Genomic DNA, 21,123 nt, shown 5'->3' with positions numbered 1-21,123 from the left:
ACTGCATTCAGCCCTGTCAACCATAGTAAAAAGAACTTTTGGCTAAGTGAAATGAGAAGCCAGTGGGGGATTTTAAGGAGAAGTAAAGTAATCTGACAAATTTCAAAAGAACGTGTATGGCTGGTGTGGGGAACACAGACTAGGCTGGTAGGGACAAAGGTGGAAGGGGGAAACCAGTTAGGAGCTAAGACAATACTCCAGTACAAGGAATGACAAAGTCAGATAAAGGTAGGCTTGGGATTCTGAGATTTGGAGCCTAGGAAATGCCACCTGCTGACAGGGGAAAACCAACAGCTTGATTTGGGGAGAAACAGTCTTCAGCTACCTAGTCCACTTGAAGTATAGCCTGTCTCTATTGAATAGAAAAGAAAGGCAAAACCATTTAGGAGACAGAATTCTGGAAACACAACTCAATCAGGTACATGTAAGACCTCGGGTCCAGAACAGATATGTGACTAGTTAGGGCCTGCTCTGGTCCCTCCAGAGTGCTCAGCCTTGCACACATACAGGGTCTTCCAGACCACCAGTGATATGTACAGTCTTAGGAAAGCCCACTTATTCCTTAAATCCTGTTAAATTCTGGCCAGTCTGGAGTGCCTGGGTGGCTCAGTTGGTTGAGTGGACTGACTTTGGCTCAGGTCATGATCTCGCTGCTCGTGGGTTCGAGCCCCACATTGGACTCTGTGCTAACAGTTCAGAGCCTGGAGAATGCTTCGGATTCTGTCTTCCTCTCTCTCTGACCCTACCCCACTCATGCTCATGCTGTCGCTCTCACTCCCTCTCTCACAAAATATATAAAACGTTAAAAAATTAAAAAAAAATTCTGGTCAATCTGTGGCTTTCTCCAGCCAAAATTACAACCTCATGCTATTTACAACATTGGCCATCCTTTTGCCACAAAAATCACGACTGTTTCCAACAACATTCCAGCAATACAAGGTTTCTATATTTGCTCCAAATCACATAAAACCCTTTCAGCAACTAAAGCAAAACTACTAATTTTCTTTCTGTCTTTTATTGAAGTATAGTTGACACACAATGTTAAATGCTATGCTCACCATAAGTGTAGCTACCATCTGTCACCATACAACGCTATTACAGTATCACCGACTGTACTTCTCATGCTGTAACTTTCATCCCTGTGACTTATCTATCCCGTAACTGGAAGCCTGTATCTCCCACTCCCCTTCAACCATTTAGCCCGTCGCCCCACCCCTCCCCTCTATGGATCGGTTTCTGCAAGCTCCTAGCTCTCACATCTTGCCCCACCCTTGTAGAACTGCCACAATAATAAGCCAGTGGTGGGAATGAGCAGAATGGGAGCAGCTGCAGGGACTAAGCTACCACAGACTGTTCTTCCCTGAGTTCAGTAGTTTTTCTTGAATGGATACTTCTCATTTTGTATAATTTGTCACTTTCTTAAGTCCTAAACTGGCTGGGTTTTGACAATTTTACTGACTTTTATCATTGCTTTTTGATAAATGGATTGGCCAAGCTCCTTACTCAGCCATTCTGCATTAAATACATTTTAACTGTAATTTGCCTGAGCAACCTACTAAAAAAAATGTCATAGAAAATATTTTGAAACATCTCTAAGTGCAGAAACTGCCAGTACGCTAAAATTACTGTTTTCTTTTTACTGTTAACATGCCTTTGTTGAAGCGCTTACTCAGGTGGACTGAGCCTGTAAGCAGAGTAAACAGCATTTGCAGAAGACACAGAAGCCTGTCAGGAAGCTGTACTGTTACAAATTCAGTGGTAACTCCTCTCTAATTTAGCTCTCTCTAATTTAGCTCTCTCTTTCCAGCTACAGATGAGCTCAAATTTCTTACCCCTTTCTTGGCCTAATATAACCCAATGTTTTTAATCCAATCTCTTTCCTCTTCTTCTGATCAACTTTCTTGAAAGGTTAGAACACCAGTCTCCCCTTCCTCAATCCACTAAAACAAGACTTTCCTGCCCAACTTCAGTAAAATCACCCTCACAGAGGTTCAGTGACCTCTAAAATTCACCAAACCCAATGAACAATTTTTGGTCTTATCATGCTGAACCTCCCTGTTACACGTGGCAATGCTGCACATCACTCCTGCCTTCACTGTCTGTTACTACACTGTCTTAGTTCTCCTCACATTGTTCTGATCATTTTCTGCAAATCCTTTAGCTGGGCTTTCTTTTCCTGCATATACATGTCAGTGATCACCTAAACTCTACTTTCAACTTGCATCTCCCACGTTTCCCAAGGAAATTTCAGCCATTCTCATTGCTTCATGCTGAGGTCTCTCAAACCTTTATCTCTAACTATTAAACTTCTCTCACAATTAAAAACTATTTCTAGTACCTGAAAAACAGTCCAACTTTAATGTTCCACAGTAAGCTCAAACTCATCAATGTCTAAATCTTACCCTCATTCCGAAACCCACTCTTCTTCCCCTTGTCTCATTTGTTGGTACCAAGATCATCCAGCCACCTAACCTAGAAACCTAGATGTAACCTTTGATTCTTTTTCCTCCTTTCTCTTCTGCTGCTCATGACATCCAATTAATTTATAAACTTCTTGATTTTACCTCCAGAATTTCTCAAATGTATCTCTTTTGCCTCTCATTCCTTATATTTTTGAAGTAGCCATTTGGACACCACCGTGTCAAAAGAACTGTGTCAAAATGGCTACATCAAAAATGAAGAGTGGGGTGCCTGTGGGGGTTCAGTAGGTTGACAACCTGACTCTTCATTTCATCTCAGATCATGATCCCAGGGTCATGGAATAGAGTCCGAAGTCCAGCTCTGAACTGAACATGGAACCTGCTTAAGATTCTCTCTCCCTCTGCCCCTCTCCCCTACTCACGTGTGTGCATACACACTCTCTCAAAAAAAGAAGCTTGGTCTCATTCGTTTTTATGACTGATATTGCATTGTATATACATACTACCCTTATACCTCTTTGTTATCCATTCATTTATCAGTGGACATCTGGGCTGTTTCTACACCTTGGCTTTTGTAAATAATGCTATAATAGACATAGAGGTGCATATATCTTTTCAAATTAGTGCTTTTGTTTTCTCTAGGCAAATACCCAGTAATGGAATTACTGAATCATATGGTAATTCTATTTTTAATTTTCTGAAGAACCTCCATACTGTTTTCCACAGTGGCTGCACCAGTTTGCATTCCCACCAATAGTGCACAAGGATTCCTTTTTCTCCACATCTTTGACAACACTTGTTATTTCTAGTGGTTTTCATTTTAGCCAATCTGACAGGTGTGAGGGGATAATTCACTGTGGTTTTGATTTGCATTGCCTTGATGATTTGCAACTACATGAATGGACCTAGAGGGTACAATGCTAAGTGAAGGAAGTCAGAGAAAGACAAATACCATATGATTTCAGTCATGTAGAATTTAAGAAACAAAATATATGAACAAAGGAAAAAAAGAGACAAAAACAAAACAAAACAAAAAAAACACTAGACTTAAATACAGAGAACAAACTGGTGGTTGCCAGAGGGGAGGAAGGTGGGAGGATGGGTAAAACAGATAAGAGGTACAAAGTCCAGTTACTAAATAAGTAAGTCATGAAGATGAAAAGTACAACATAGGGAATGTAGTCAATAAGATGGTAATAACGTTATTTGGTGACAGATGGTGACTACACTTATCGTTGTGTGCAATGGAAATGCACAGAATTGTTCAATCATTACAATATTGAACCCACGTTGGGCTCTGTGCTGGCAGCATGGAGCCTGCCTCAGATTCTGTCTCCCTCTCTCTCTGCCCCTCCCCTGCTCACACTGTCTCTCTGTCTCTCTCTCTCTCTCAAAAAAAATAAACATTAAAAAGAATTAAAAAGAAAATGATAGCCTTTCCAATGCTTACCTACATGATTTTAAGATCCTGGCAGTGGATGTTTCTGAATATTCTGATGATTCATAACAAGCTAAAACTGGGATCATTTGGTTTGTCATTTACTTCTAAATGTATCTGTTTTCTAGTTATGTTGCTTTCCATAAGTAAACACCTCTTTTGTTAAAGTGCATCTGCACAACTTTCAAATCTCTAAATCACACCTAAGGTAATTACTACTAAACCAAAAAATACCTTTCCAAGTCCTGAATAGCATCGAGTAATATGTCAGACAAAACACATGGAAAATAGGGGCACCTGGGTGGCTTAGTCGATTGAGTGTTCGACTTCAGCTCAGGTCATGATCTCGCAGTTCACGAATTTGAGCCCCACGTCGGGCTCTGTGCTGACAGCTCAGAGCCTGGAGACTGCTTCAGATTCTGGGTCTCCCTCTCTCTCCCCCTCCCCCACTAGCACTCTCTCAAAAATAAATAAACATTAAAAAATGTTTTTAATAAAAAATGCATGGAAAATAAACTAAAGGAGTGCTTGTGTGTCTCAAAGATTTCTGTTGAAGAGAATATTTTGGCTTCCGATCAGTTTTTCTACAACCCATCCCTTAAAGAGGTATGTTTGGCTTCTGGCTGACATAACTGAAATATTCTATATCTAAAGTTCTTTTTTAATGCACTATCTGTATGCTGAAAGCACTCTTCAAAAATGCTTTCACATAAAACAATGCTATTTGGAAGATAGAGTCTCACATTTTATTTTCATATTATGTTTCATTATATTCTTCTAGCCAAGGTGTATGACATTAGACAGATGTAGAATATGATCTAAAATACGTAAGAGCTAAAATATCTTGTCTGTAATATGAGAAATACTACCTTTTAAGCAAATGAGAGTTATATCAATTCAGTGGTTTAAAGAAGAATACCTTGATTTTGTATGTCATGAAAATTCATTGACTTTAGAGTGACACTACCATAAGTTCGGATTCTGTATATTATTTTTAGTTCTTTGACCCCAAATTATTTACCTCAATTTTTTTAGTCAATTTCCTCATATGCTATATAAAGATGATACTTACTTTATTTCTAGGTCTAATATGAGAAAATATGAAACTAGATCTATTAAATATCTAATACGTTATGTGCTACAAAGCAGATATTTAATCCATGTTAGTTGTCCTTCTTTTAAATTAGTGGATAGAAGGGATTTTTATTTAAATTATATAATGTATTCCTATGGAGTAGCAACCGTTATTCTATTATTTTTGTTCTCTCCCAATTCTAGTTCCATATATTTTTTATTTCTAAAGGGAATGGCATTTTTATAAGACATTACCTGAAATCTTAAGTTCAAATTACTTTCTGGTAGATGCTTGTCACAACTGTTTATTCTTCTTCTTGAGCAACATAACTCAATTACATTCCCAAACAGTCCTGTGGTTTTTGTTTACCAGAAAAGAATGTGTTTCTATGTCTGGCCCAAAATTCTCCTGCAAATGATCTCTGGTCTTTACCTCTTTGTGTTGGCTGGGAAGGAGAGGACCACAACAATGTTCCTGGGAGTCTTGTCTAGAATATAGTGGAGTCACACAATGGAAGTAAGGGCTGAACTCTGTGATCAAGAGAATACTATGAAAGTGATGTTGCATGACTTCAATGCTAGGATATAAAAGGCACTGCAGTTTCCACTTTGGTCTCCTGGACTGCTGTCTGGGGAGCCATTATCCCGAAAGGACACCCAAGCAGCCCTTGTGGGGAGGCCTATGTGGAGAGGAAGCAAAGTTGCTTGCCAACCACCAGCATCATTTTGGTAATTGTATGAATTAGCCCCTTACTGCCCCACCCTGTTAAGTCTTCAGATGATTACAGCCCCAGACAACACTTAACTCTTCATAAGAAACTCTTAGCCAGAACTGCCCACACAAGCCACTCCCTAATTCCTGACCTTCAGAAACCATAAGAGATAATAAGTGGTTTTGTTTTTTAACCCCCCTCCCCCCAAAAAAGAACTCTAAACTACCTCCAGCATAAAAATTTAAATGGATCACAGACAAATCATTAAGGAAAAAAACTGACAAGTTAAACTTCATAAAACAAACTCTTGCTCTCCAAAAGACACTATTCACAAAATGAAAAGGCAAACTACAGAATGGGACAAAATATTTGTAAAACCTATCTAATGAAGGACTTTTATCTATATAAACAGAGATAGAGAAATGAAATCTTAAAAATCAATCAGAAAACAAACAACCCAATTTAAAAACGGGCACCAGATCTGAACAGACTGTTGGACCAAGAAGATATACAAATGGCAAATATCATATGAAAAAATGAACAACATGATGAGTCAGTTGGGAAAATTCAAATTAATATCACAAGATACCACTATACTCCCACTAGAACAGCTAAAATTTTAAATATTGACAATGCCAAATGTAGATAAGGATATGGAACAACTAACGCACATGCTGCTAAGGATGGATGATACAGCTACTTTGAAAAACAGCCTAGTGGTTTCTTATAAAGTTAAATACACCCTTACCATAAGACTTCTCCTACCAAAAGTCTACTCCTAGCTATTCACCCAAGAAAAATGAAAGCATATACTCAGCAAAGACTTGTACTCAAACATCCATAGCAACTTTATTCCTAACAGCCAATAGCTACAAACAACCCAAAGGCTCATTAACTGGTGATGTGATAAAGAAATTGTGGCATATGTTTACAATAAATTACTAGTCAGCAACAAAAAGGAACCAACTACTGATACAACAGATAAATCTCAAAAGATTTGCTATGTGAAAGAGGCTAAATACCATAGACTACATTAAGATTCCTTTTACATGAAGATGTAGAAAAGGCAAAACAGGAGGACAGAAAACAGATTGGTGGTTGCCAGAAACCACAGGTGAGGAGAAAGGATGACTTGTGAAGGAGTGTGAAGGAAATCTGGGGGTAATAGAAATATTTTATATTATGGTTCTGGTGATGGTTATACAGATGTACCCATCTGCCAAAATTCAATGAACTATAATTAAAATGGGTATATTGGGGGCACCTGGCTAGCTTGGTCAGTAGGGCAAGTGACTTGATCTTGAGGTTGCAAATTCAAGTCCCATGTTGGGTGTAGAGATTAAAAATAAAATCTTTAAAAAAAATAAATAAACTGGGTACATTCTATTGCATGCAAATTATACCTTCATAAAGTTTTATTAAACACTTAGAATAATGTTTACATGTAATAAACACTCAATACATATTAACCAAAAATAACTAGTATTTGTATGGCAAGTAGTAGTTTCATAGAAAGACTAAGAAATTCTAAGATGCTTTTTGCAAAGGTGATATCAATTCAGAAATTATTTTTAACAAATCCTACCCTGTAAGCAAATAATTTTTTAAATGTCCATTTATGTATTTTGACAGAGAGAGATACAGAGTGTGCACACACACTCGCGTGCACACAAGCAGAGGAGGAGCAGAGAGTGATAGAGAATCTCAAGCAGGCTCTGTGCTGTCAACACAGAGCCCAACACAGGGCTCGATCTTGCGAACCATAAGATCATGACCTGAGCAGAAATCAAGGGTCGGATGCTTAACTCACTAAGCCACCCAGGTGGCTTGTAAGCAGATAATTTAAGGGTTTAAAGTAAAGATCTGCCATTTAGTTCTAATTTCTATAAAAAGAGGACTGAGCACAGAGCCAAATGAAGTGTGACTCTTATGGGGTTGGTCAGCATCTCTCAGCAGCATCCATATAGTAAACAGAGCAGATATCATGCTATTTCAAATAAGTGAGTGGTAAAATGATAAGGCAACAACAAAAAACAAGTCAGAATTAAATAATATCAAATGAGTATAGGACATGACATATCACTAAAATTCTAAAAACACTTGAGAGAAGTTGAAACTTCTCATTAAACACTTTAAAAATATTTGAAATGAGGGGCGCCTGGGTGGTTCAGTCAGTTGAGCGTCCGACTTCGGCTCAGGTCATGATCTCACAGCTCGTGAGTTCAAGCCCCGCATTGGGCTCTGTGCTGACAACTCAGAGCCTGGAGCCTGCTTCCGATTCTGTGTCTCCCCCTCTCTCTGCCCCTAACCCACTCTCATTCTGTCTCTGTATCTCTCAAAAATGAACATTAAAAAAAATTTTTTTAAATATTTGAAACGAAATAGGAAGCAAAATAGCAAAGTGAGGCTGTCAATTTAAATAGTTACGTAAGTGGAGCCAGAGACTATGCAACTGAGAAACTGAAGAATCAAAATCTCTTCTGCATCTAGCAGAATCTAGCCTAAGAGTAGCAAAAACTAGGAAAAATCAGCATTCTTTCTCTCCATCCCCCCTTCTCTCTCTCTCTCTCTCTCTCTCTCTCACACACACACACACACACACACACACACACACACCTGTGAGGGTTATAAATAAAGCAGCTATATATAGAAAGACAACTGAATAAGTTTCACTTCTTACCCTCTTCTGCTTCATCCTCCTGTGGTGACATGGGACCCCCTCCACTAGTGGGAGTTACCGGTTCCTCCTTCTCAGACTGTCGCTGCAGACTTACTACCTCATATATTGCATCTCCAGCATTGGTATGGCCTTTTCCCTCATACTGAGAAAGATACAAACATGTGTTTCAATATTAGAAATTTGAAGGAAAGACTGAAAGATAGTAATTCAATGGTTCATCAAAAAGACCTGAAATTAGGAAGAGCATGTCATGTTTGATCTACACCAAGACTGAAGTACAAATTTTTCAAGTGTGTTGTTCTCCGCATGATATTCTAAATGCATTATTCTTCCAGTATTATTTTAACCAATGAAACCTAATAACCATATTGGGAGAAATTTTCTATTTAACAAAAGAAATCCTAAAATACCACAGACTCTAGGGCAGATAGGTAAGTAATACTAGATTTCTAGGACTGACTGGCTCACACTGAGATAAAGGGGTATCAGTTACATCTATCAAGTAATTCAGGGAAGTAGATAGTTTTTACCTTATAAATGGTGAAAAGAGAAAGAAATGAAAAACAGAAAATAATAAAATGGTAGACCTAAATTCAAATATATCTATAACTATATTAAACATAAATGGCCTAAACATACCAATTAAAAGACAAAGACTGTCAGATTGACAATTGACACAATTGCATTCTATCTAAAAAAAAAAAAAAAAGAAAAACTTTAAATGTAATGTACGTAAGTTAAAATGGGGGAAGAAGATATACCATGAAAACACTAAGAAGAAAACAGAAGAGACCATATCAATATAAGATAGACTACCACACAAGAAAAAAGTCACTAGGAATAAAGAAGGTGATTGACCAATGTTAAAAGAATCAATTTAACAAGAACACCAAAGCATCTTATAAGTAAATTCACCTAACAACTGGGTCTCAAATATATAAAGATGGGATGGGGGCACTCCAACTCTCAGTTGGAAGAGTGTGCAACTCTTGATATTGGGATTATAAATTCGAGCCCCACACTGTTTGTGGAGATTACTCGAATAAATAAAATCTTAAAAAAAAAAAAAAAAGAATTGATGGAAATGAAAGGAGATGGACAAACCCACATTTACAATTAGAGACTTCACATTCCTCTCACAATAAAAAAAGTAGACAAAAATACATCAAGGTTATAGAATTGAACAGCAACAACAGGATCTAACATTTACAGACCACTACATATAACAAAGGCAGAATTTACATTTATACACATTTATATATATACATTTTTATATATACATTTATATATATTTATGCATTTATATATACACATTTATATATATGTATATATACACATTTATATATATATGTATATATACACATTTATATATATACATTTATATACAAGATGTATATGAGGAAAAGCTAGGAAACTGTGATGTAAGATATCAAAGAAGAACTAAAGAAACGGAGAGATAGTCCATGTTTGTGTATAGGAAGACTCAATGTTGCTCTCAGTTCCTCCCAACTTGATCTACAGATTCAATGCAATCCCAATCCAAATCCCAGAAAGATGCCCTGTGGACGTCGAAAACTAATTCTAAAGTTTACAGAAAGAGGCAAAAGACCCAGAATAATCGATACAATACTGAAGAACAAAATCTGGGGACTGACATTACCTGACTTACTATAAAGAGAACGTAATCAAAGTTAGGAAGATGACGGAGGCCTAGCAGGATGCTGGGCTCACTGTGTCCTGCTGATCACTTAGATTCCACCCACATCTGCCTAAATAACCCAGAAAGCTGCCAGAAGACTAGCAGAACGGACTCTCGGGAGCCAAGCATAGCAAGAGGCCCACGGAAGAGGGTAGGAAGGGCGGAGAGGTGGTGTGCGCTACATGGACTGGTGGAGGGAGCTGGGGCAGTGGAGGGGCAGCCAGCCCACCCAGCAAGGCAGAGCCCCTGAGTCTGCCTTGCAAAAGCGGAGGGGCTGGACTGTGTGAGTTCTCACAGCCAGTAGGACTTAACATCTGGAATGTTATAAGTCAACAGCTCTGCTTGGAGAGCGGGAGGGCTAGAGGACAATGTAAGGGAGAGTTGTTGAGCCCTGGAGGACAGAGCTCAGCTTGGTGGGGAACAAAGGCACTGGAAAGCGCCATCTCCCTCACCCATCCCCCAGCCAAAATCCGAAAGGGAACCAGTTCCCGTCAGGGATCTTGCTTGCACCACAAACACCCAACGCTGTGCTTCTGTGGATCCATCCCTCCAACAGGTCTGCCTCCCTCCCGGTGCCTCAGGACCCCTCCCGAAGCGGGCCACTGGCAAAGCGAGCTGAGCCTGCCCCTCCCGCCCCTGTGCACCTTGCAGATCCACCCAGGCTAATACGCCAGATCCCATAGAAGCAACACCGCAAGCCTGGCAGTGTGCAAGTAGCCCAGACAGGGGCCACACCACTCCACAGTGAGTCCTGCCCCTGGGAGAGGGGAAGATAAGGTACACACCAGTCTGACTGTGGCCCCAGAGGTGGGCTGTGGGCAGACATCAGGTCTGACTGTGGCCCCGCCCACCAACACAAGTTACTCCAGACAGCACAGAAGAGCCCTGCAGCTCCGCGCCACTCCAGGGACTACCCAAAATGACAAAATGGAAGAATTTTCCTCAAAAGAAACTCCAGAAAGTAGCGAGAGCTAACGAACGATTAAATAATATATTCTGGGTCAAAAACGATTTAAACAATATAACAGAAAATGAATTTAAAATAATAGTCATAAAATTAATCGCCGGGCTTCAAAAAAGTATAGAGGACAGCAGAGAATCTATTGCTACAGAGATCAAGGGACTAAGAAACAGGAGGAGCTAAAAAAAAATGCTATAAATGAGCCGCAAAATAAAATGGAAGCAACCACAGTCCGGATGCAAGAGGCAGAGGAGAGAATAGGTGAATTAGAAGATAAAATTACGGAAAAAAAGGAAGCTGAGAAAAAGAGAGATAAAAAAATCCACGAGTATGAGGGGAGAATTAGAGAACTAAGTGATGCGATAAAACACAATAATATACGCATAATTGAGATTCCAGAGGAGGAAGAGAGAGGTGCTGAAGGTGTACTTGAAGAGATCATAGCTGAGAACTTCCCTGATCTGGGGAAGGAAAAAAGGCATTGAAATCCAAGAGGCACAGAGAACTCCCTTCAGATGTAGCTTGAATTGATCTTCTGCACAACATATCATAGTGAAACTGGCAAAATACAGGATAAAGAGAAAATACTGAAAGCAGCTAGGGATAAACGTACTCTAACATAAAAAGGGAGACCGATAAGACAAGTGATGGATCTATCTACTGAAACTTGGCAGACCAGAAAGGAATGGCAGGAAATCTTCAGTATGATGAACAGAAAAACCATGCAGCCGAGAATCCTTTATCCAGCAAGTCTGTCATTTAGAACAGAAGGAGAGATAAAGGTCTTCCAAAAAAAACAAAAACTGAAGGATTTAATCACCACTAAACCAGCCCCTACAAGAGATCCTAAGGGGGATCCTAAGAGACAAAGTACCAGAGACATCACTACAAGCATGAAACCTACAGATAACACAATGAGGCTAAACCCGTATCTTTCTATAATAACATTGAATGTAAATGGACTAAATGTGCCAACGAACAGACATAGGGTATCAGAATGGATAAAAAAACAAGACCCATCTATTTGCTGTCTACAAGAGACTCATTTTAGACCTGAGGACACCTTCAGATTGAAAGTGAGGGGATGGAGAACTATCTAGCATGCTACTGGAAGTCAAAAGAAAGCTGGAGTAGCCATACTTATATCAGACAAACTAGGCTTTAAATTAAAGGCTGTAACAAGAGATGAAGAAGGGCATTGTATAATAATTACAGGGTCTATCCATTGGGAAGAGCTAACAATTATACATGTCTATGCACCGAATATGGAAGCCCCCAAATATATAACAATTAATCACAAACACAAGCAACCTTATTGATAATGATAAGAATGTGGTAATTGCAGGGGACTTTCATACTCCACTTACAGAAATGGATAGATCATCTAGACACAGGATCAATAAAGAAACAAGGGCCCTGAATGATACATTGGATCAGATGGACTTGACAGATATATTTAGAACTCTGCATCCCAAAGCAACAGAATATACTTTCTTCTCGAGTGCACATGAAACATTCTCCAAGACAGATTATATACTGGGTCACAAAACAGCCCTTCATAAGTATAGAAGAATTGAGATCATACCATGCATACTTTCAGACCACAATGCTATGAAGCTTGAAATCAATCACAGGAAAAAGTCTGGAAAGCCTCCAAAAGCATGGAGGTTAAAGAACACCCTACTAAAGAATGAATGGATCAACCAGGCAGTTAGAGAAGAAGTTAAAAAATATATGGAAACAAATGAAAATGAAAATGAAAATACAATAATCCAAATGCTTTGGGACGCAGTGAAGGCAGTCCTGAGAGGAAAATACATTGCAACCCACACCTATCTCAAGAAACAAAAAAATCCCAAATAATACAAAATCTAACAGCACACCTAAAGGAAATAGAAGCAGAACAGCAAAGACACCCCAAACCCAGCAGAAGAAGAGAAATAATAAAGATAAGAGCAGAAATAAACAATATAGAATCTAAAAAAACTGTAGAGCAGATCAATGAAACCAAGAGTTGGTTTTTTGAAAAAATAAACAAAATTGATAAATCTCTAGCCAGGCTTCTCAAAAAGAAAAGGGAGATGACCCAAATAGATAAAATCATGAATGAAGATGGAATTATTACAACCAATCCCTCAGAGATACAAGCAATTACCAGGGAATACTATGAAAAATTATATGCCAACAAATTGGACAACCTGGAAGAAATGGACAAATTCCTAAACACCCACACACTTCCAAAACTCAAACAGGAAGAAATAGAAAGCTTGAACAGACCCATAACCAGTGAAGAAATTGAATCAGTCATCAAAAATCTCCCAACAAATAAGAGTCCAGGACCAGATGGCTTCCCAGGGGAATTCTACCAGACATTTAAAGCAGAGATAATACCTATCCTTCTCAAGCTGTTCCAAAAAATAGAAAGGGAAGGAAAACTTCCAGATTCATTCTATGAAGCCAGCATTACTTTGATTCCTAAACCAGACAGAGACCCAGTAAAAAAAGAGAACTACAGGCCAATATCCCTGATGAATATGGATGCAAAAATTCTCAGTAAGATACTAGCAAATCGAATTCAACAGCATATAAAAAGAATTATTCACCATGATCAAGTGGGATTCATTCCTGGGATGCAGGGCTGGTTCAACATTCGCAAATCAATGTGATACATCACATTAATAAAAGAAAAGATAAGAACCATATGATCCTGTCCATCGATGCAGAAAAGGCCTTTGACAAAATTCAGCATCCTTTCTTAATAAAAACCCTCCAGAAAGTCGGCATAGAAGGAACATAGTTAAACATCATAAAAGCCATACATAAAAAGCCCATAGCTAATATCAGCTTCATTGGGGAAAAACTGAGAGCTCTCCCCCTCAGATCAGGAACGTGACAGGGATGTCCACTCTCACCACTGTTGTTTAACATAGTGTTGGAAGTGCTAGCATCAGCAATCAGACAACAAAAGGAAATCAAAGGCATCAAAAGTGGCAATGATGAAGTTAAGCTTTCACTTTTTGCAGATGACATGATATTATACATGGAAAACCCAACAGACTCCACCAAAAGTCTGCTAGAACTGATACAGGAATTCAGCAAAGTCGCAGGATACAAAATCAATGTACAGAAATCAGTTGCATTCTTATACACTAATAATGAAGCAACAGAAAGACAAATAAAGAAACTGATCCCATTCACAATTGCACCAAGAAGCATAAAATACCTAGGAATAAACCTAACCAAAGATGTAAAAGATCTGTATGCTGAAAACTATAGAAAGCTTATGAAGGAAATTGAAGAAGATATAAAGAAATGGGAAAACATTCCGTGCTCATGGATTAGAAGAATAAATATTGTCAAAATGTCAATACTACCCAAAGCTATCTACATATTCAATGCAATCCCAACCAAAATTGCACCAGCATTCTTCTCGAAGCTAGAACAGGCAATCCTAAAATTCATATGGAACCACAAAAGGCCCCGAATAGCCAAAGTAATTTTGAAGAAGAAGACCAAAGCGGGAGGCATCACAATCCCAGACTTTAGCCTCTACTACAAAGCTGTAATCATCAAGACAGCATGGTACTGGCACAAAAACAGACACATAGACCGATGGAATAGAATAGAAACCCCAGAACTAGACCCACAAACGTATGGCCAACTCATCTTTGACAAAGCAGGAAAGAATATCCAATGGAAAAAAGACAGTCTCTTTAACAAATGATGCTGGGAGAACTGGACAGCAACATGCAGAAGATTGAAACTAGATCACTTTCTTACACCATTCACAAAAATAAACTCAAAATGGATAAAGGACCTGAATGTGAGACAGGAAACCATCAAAACCCTAGAGGAGAAAGCAGAAAAAGACCTCTCTGACCTCAGCCACAGCAATTCTTACTTGATACATCCCCAAAGGCAAGGGAATTAAAAGCAAAAATGAACTATTGGGACCTGATGAAGATAAAAAGCTTCTGCACAGCAAAGGAAACAATCAACAAAACTAAAAGGCAACCAACGGAATGGGAAAAGATATTTGCAAATGACATACTGGACAAAGAGCTAGTATCCAAAATCTATAAAGAGCTCACCAAACTCCACACCCAAAAAACAAATAATCCAGTGAAGAAATGGGCAGAAAACATGAATAGACACTTCTCTAAAGAAGACATCCAGATGGCCAACAGGCACATGAAAAGATGTTCAACATCGCTCCTCATCAGGGAAATACAAATCAAAACCACACTCAGATATCACCTCACGCCAGTCAGAGTGGCCAAAATGAACAAATCAGGAGACTATAGATGCTGGAGAGGATGTGGAGAAACGGGAACCCTCTTGGGAATGCAAACTTGGGAATGCAAACCCTCTTGGGAATGCAGCCGCTCTGGAAAACAGTGTGGAGGTTCCTCAAAAAATTAAAAATAGATCTACCCTATGACCCATCAATAGCACTGCTAGGAATTTACCCAAGGGATACAGGAATGCTGATGCATAGGGTCACTTGGACCCCAATGTTTATAGCAGCACTTTCAACAATAGCCAAATTATGGAAAGAGCCTAAATGTTCATCAACTGACGAATGGATAAAGAAATTGTGGTTTATATACACAATGGAATACTACCTGGCAATTAGAAAGAATGAAATATGGCCTTTTATAGCAACGTGGATGGAGCGGGAGAGTGTTAGGCTAAGTGAAATAAGTCATACAGAGAAAGACAGATACCATATGTTTTCACTCTTATGTGGATCCTGAGAAACTTAACAGAAGTCCATGAGGAAGGGGAAGAAAAAAAAAAGAGGTTAGAGAGGGAGAGAGCCAAAGCATAAGAGACTCTTAAAAACTGAGAATAAACTGAGGGTTGATGGGGGGTGGGAGGGAGGGGAGGGTGGGTGATGGGCATTGAGGAGGGCACCTTTTGTGATGAGCACCGGGTGTTGTATGGAAACCAATTTGACAATAAATTTCATAAAAAAAAAAAAGAGAGAAAGTAATCAAGATAGTGTGTTACTGGCAAAAGAACAGATAAATAGATGAACAGAACAAAATACAGAGCACAGAAATAGACTCATACATATATAGTCGGACAATCTTTGACAAAGGAGCAAAAGCAATACAATGGAGAAAAGACAGCCTTTTTAACAATTGGTACAGAAACACTGGACATCCATGCCAGAATATAAGGAATACAGACACAGACCTTACTCCTTTCCCCAAAATTGAGTCAAAATTAGAGCACCTGGGTGGCTTAGTCAGTTGCGCATCCAACTTCAGTTCAGGTCATGATCTCACAGCCCCTGAGTTTGAGCCCCACTTGAGGCTCTGTGCTGTCAGTTCAGAGCCTGGAGCCTGCTTCAGATTCTGTGTCACCCTCTCTCTCTGCCCCTCCCCCATTCACTCTCTGTCTCTGTCTCTCAAAAAATGAATAAGCATTTAAAGAATTTTAACAAAGATATAATACCAATGCTATAAAAAAAATTCTTTAAGGAAATATAAAAAAGGGATTCCCAACTCACTGTACACGGCCATTTCTCTGATACCAAAACTAAAGAAGGTATTACAAGAAGAAAAGAAAAAAAAGACCAATATCCCTCATAAAAATAGACAAAAAAAATCCTCAGTCAAATATTAGCAAATAAATCCGGCAACCTAGTTTATACATATGGATATATGTCATATACCCACACAACCAGTGGGGGTTTATCTGGGAAATGCCACAATAGTTCAACATTGACAGAAATCAACATAATCCACCCTGTTTTCAGACTAAAGAAGAAAGACCAAATGATAAACTGATAAAGGCATTTGAGAAAATTCAGCATTCATTCATTCATGTTAAAGACTTTAAGTAAACCAAGAATACAAGGGAATTTTCTCAACCTGATAAACAATATCTATGATAAACCTACAACCAACATCACACTTAATGGTAAAAGACTGAATGCTTTCCTTCTGAGATTGAGAACACGACAAGGACATACACTGTCAACATTCCCATTCAACATCACATGGAAGTCCTAGCTAGTGCAATAAAGCAAGAAAAAGAAAGAATAGGCACACAGATTGGAAAAGAAGAAGTAAAACTGTTCTTATTTACAAACAATGTAAGTCCATGTCAGGAGTTGACAAGCTTTTTCTATAAAAAGCTAGATAGGAAATATTTTAAGCTTTGCAAGCCATATGGTCTCAATCACAACTACTCAACTTTGTTGTTGTGGATAAGTGTTACAACAGTGGTAAAATATTTCATCTGCACTTAGTTTCCTATATAAGCATAATTTTCTCTACTACTATAATCTCATGTAGACCTAAACATTAAAAATGAGATTTTTTTTAATAAAAAATACATTTATTTCCAATATTCACATATTTTTAGATAACTAAAAATCAATCTGTCTGTATTTATAAAATAAATTATCTGGCTCAAGTTAGAATTAATTACAGCACTTTGAAACATGTAAATACATGGTAGCTGCTCAATAAATGTGGTTGACTAACACACGTTACAAAGATTCATCACAGTTATGCAAATAAACTCTAATTGTGCTTAATGGTACACTATCATCAAATGCAAAGGACGATATGCTCATATCTGTATTCAGAATCTTTAGGATAGGGTCTGGGAATGGGGGTTTTTGTAGAGCCACAACTGATTCTGCTGAAAAGCTAAATTGTGAAGCACTGCCTATAAGAACTCTTGTTTTAACAAAAATGTCTATGTTTAAAAAATCATATAACAATCAGATAAGCTCACTAAGCTACAGATATATATAATAATGTGGAAAAAACATATTTGCAACTTGCAAGCAGCTTCTATTTGATTCTATACAACTGAAGGTAAAGAAAGTCAGTTCTAAACAAAAGTGTTAAGTTAGTAAACCATTTGCCTTCTACAGATTTTTATTTTCCCACAACCACTCAAAGTACTCCAAACCTTGTTAATTTTCATCCTTCTGCAATTAGAACAGTTATTCTTCTTTTTCAGTTATGCTTACTTTTTTCCAGTTTTACTGAGCTATAATTGACATACAACATTGTATAAGTTTAAGGTGTACAACATAATGATTTGATATACTACATATGATATATTGTGAAATAATTTCCACAGTAAGTTAGTTACTATACATTACCTCACAAACTTACTCTTGGTTATACTAATTTATTATACTTTGATTTAAATAGGTTTAAATCAACATGCATCTTCAAAAGAAAATTTTCCTTTTGGGTTTTTAAACTGTTAAAACAAAAACCAGAGGCCCAAAATGGTGTCATTTAGACCAAGTTCCCAAACCAGTACTTAATACATAAATACCTGCAGTTTCAAACTTCTCCAGAAATGTAGCCTTGACTGGTTAATCAGAAATTTTTCAATCCATACCAGTGAGTGAGCCACCTGGGTCCTCTCTACCCCACAAAGAAAGTTAAGGTAACCTGCATGATAAAAAAAAAAAAAAAAAAAAACCTTGCTTTTCCCCTAGAAAGCAGCCTCATCTGGACCAATCCTTTTCCTTTGCTAATGACTTTCTTGCCCCACCCTCCTTCTATAAAAATCTTCCATTTCATACAACTCTTTGGAGCACTCAACTCGCTAGATTGGGTGCTGCCCAATTCATGAATTGTTTATATTTGAGATCTTCATATTTGCTTGGTTGAATTTTACTATTTAACAGATTTGGTGGCAGTGGTAGGATCTGAAGTAAAATTCCGACAGCTTTCAGGGATAATGAGAAACACGGGTATGGTACCTGCAATCACTGTGAGTTCACTGTCTTTCTCATCATTTTCGAGGCCTATGGGTAAGCAAACTCTAGTCTGAGCTCTGCCTTTTTGTCTGCACTCAAGCTCCTAATCTGATTGGCTTTCCTTTAGGAGGTCAGCTTGAGCCAGCAGACAGTTATGGCCAAAGCCCAACTGAGCTGGCAGTTCTGCCTAGAGCCCAGTAGAGATGCCAATTTTGCCCAGGGCCCGAATAAGCTGGCAGAAGGATGTGCCCAGAACCAAGACCCCAGCCTTTCAGACCACAATTCCCTGGGGAGAAAACGGCAGCAGGGCTCTACAGGAATTGTCAGTGGTGTGCACAGGGCCTTCCTGTGGCCAAGACACAGTACAGCTACCATATTAAGGTACATGTTTGTTTGTCGTTTTGTGTAAATAAAGGTTATTGCTAGTGCGATATTGGAGGCAAAAGGCCACAAAAATCGGTGGGTACAGGTCAAGCATTTAAAGGTTATTAGAGTACTCACCACTTTAAGAAGACTCCTGTGGTAAGATCAGTTGATCACAGATCGATTGGATTAACACTAGGTCATGTAACAACCTCCAGAAAACTTCTGTGCAACAAATCCCCAACCCCACAGCACACAACTTTTAGTTTTAGTTTGGCTCTGAGAAACTCTAAAGAGTCAAGCACACCTGCTTATTTTATGCCTTAGAACTACAGCCCCAGAAGTTGCAGATATCTAGCAAGATGAAAACATTTTCATTAAAAACAACCTAGAATTTACAGTGCCCATCATGGAGAATACTCCAATTAGACACGATTTCTCATTTTAAAAAGTACAGTTGAAAATAAGAGTTGCCAAATTAAACAGAATGGGACACCTATGTTAATTGGTATGAAGCAGCTTCCAATAGGCTTCAAGATTCCAAATTTGTCTCATTAAAGATTACAAAAGGCTAATAAAAAATTTAAAACACAAGAGGTACCTAAGACAAAACTGTTCTGGCCTTTTTTACCTGAGTACTCAGTGTCTACTAATTTTCTGTCTGAACTAAAGAGACAGTTACCTTTTAAAATAAAATCACCTGGGGGCGCCTGGGCGGCTCAGTCAGTTAAGCAGCCAACTTCAGCTCAGGTCATGATCTCGCGGTTCATGGGTTTGAGCCCCGCATCAGGCTCTGTGCTGACCGCCTGGAGCCTGGAGCCTGCTTCAGATTCTGTCTCCCAATCTCTCTCTCTGCTCCCCCATTCGCACTCTGTCTCTCAAAAATGAATCAACATTAAAAAATTGTTTTTCAATAAAATAAAATCACCTGAGGTTACAGGTGATCCTCCTCAGATATCTTCCATTTCTTGGTCAAAGATGGAGCTTCACAATAAAAACAATTTCTTAAACCAAGGGAGAATCCTCAAGAGTTTGTTGTTTTTTGTTTAAGAGATTCCCTACTGGGCCCAGTCAAGAGAGGAAAGTAAAAATTCACGTTATCCCATCCTTTTTTATTAATAATCTCATTCTTAGGAATAACTATTTCCTTCCTGACCGTCTCACTCTACATCCCATTAACATGGCTTGGAATTTTTCCCTGCCCAGGACATGCAGGTGGTCAGTTTTTTCCTTGGCTATCTTGGAGAGTGGCTCTCGTTCCTATAAAAATAGTACCTTTAACACCCTCTTAGAGCATGTCCCTTGGGTCCATGAGGTGGTCTGATACTTCCAGAAATCGTTACTGTTTGTTCCAGAGAAAACAGATGTTTGTTACATCTGTTACAAGATGTTTGTAAAAGGCTTATTAAATATAATTAGAAATTTGGCCAAATTGGAAAGCTGATATCTGGGGCCTAAATAGAAATTTTTTAGGCCTTCTTCCCTATGCTAAATGTACCCAAGGGGAAAAAAGGCCTTCTCATAGGTGGATGGGTTTGTCATTCCTGTGATATTATATAGGCAGCAACCAAATTCTGTAAGAAATTAGAAACAGCTGTCCTTTCTTTATAAAACTAGTCTTCACAGAACAGAGGTGTGGTTCCAGAAGCAATTCAAAGACCACCAATCCTTTTCACCAATCCCAAAACCTTCCCTATTTATCTCAAAAGGCTTATAAATATTGTAAAATTTCTGGTCTTAAGGAAATGAAAGTCCTCCTAAAAAATGGTTACATTTTTTCCCTGTGCATTTAAAATGTAAACGTTCAGTGTTCTAACAGTCTTCACCGAGAACCCTTTATCTAGCCAATCTCTTCAAAATGCAAATTGCAGGGAGGTAATTCTTATCAAGTAAAAACCAAAAGGAAAAGCCATTTAAAAGCTGACTTGCCAAGGACAAACACAAATCTTAAGAATCTTCTCCACAAATATTAACAGAAAGCTTTAGCCATCTATACCTATAATCTTAACTTATTCCATCTACCAGAAAAAA

The 21,123-nt window shown here is 38.4% G+C and overlaps 1 protein-coding gene across 11 annotated transcripts in view; it reads right to left on the bottom strand.

Annotated features, from left to right (window-relative positions):
- The window catches only part of RABGAP1L (RAB GTPase activating protein 1 like), a 755,410-nt gene that overhangs the window by 581,915 nt on the left and 152,372 nt on the right, over positions 1-21,123 (bottom strand). For all 11 annotated transcript variants that reach the window (XM_042925081.1, XM_042925083.1, XM_042925080.1 and 8 more), the window contains one exon: positions 8,326-8,467. In XM_042925081.1, the coding sequence (XP_042781015.1) occupies positions 8,326-8,467 (142 nt within the window). The remainder of the gene's footprint in view (positions 1-8,325; positions 8,468-21,123) is intronic.

Source organism: Panthera leo, chromosome F3 (genome assembly GCF_018350215.1).
Source record: "Panthera leo isolate Ple1 chromosome F3, P.leo_Ple1_pat1.1, whole genome shotgun sequence".
In the NCBI taxonomy this organism is placed as follows: domain Eukaryota; kingdom Metazoa; phylum Chordata; class Mammalia; order Carnivora; family Felidae; genus Panthera; species Panthera leo.
The sequence above is the reverse complement of the archived record's forward strand: the minus strand, read 5'-3'. Positions and strand labels throughout refer to the sequence as shown.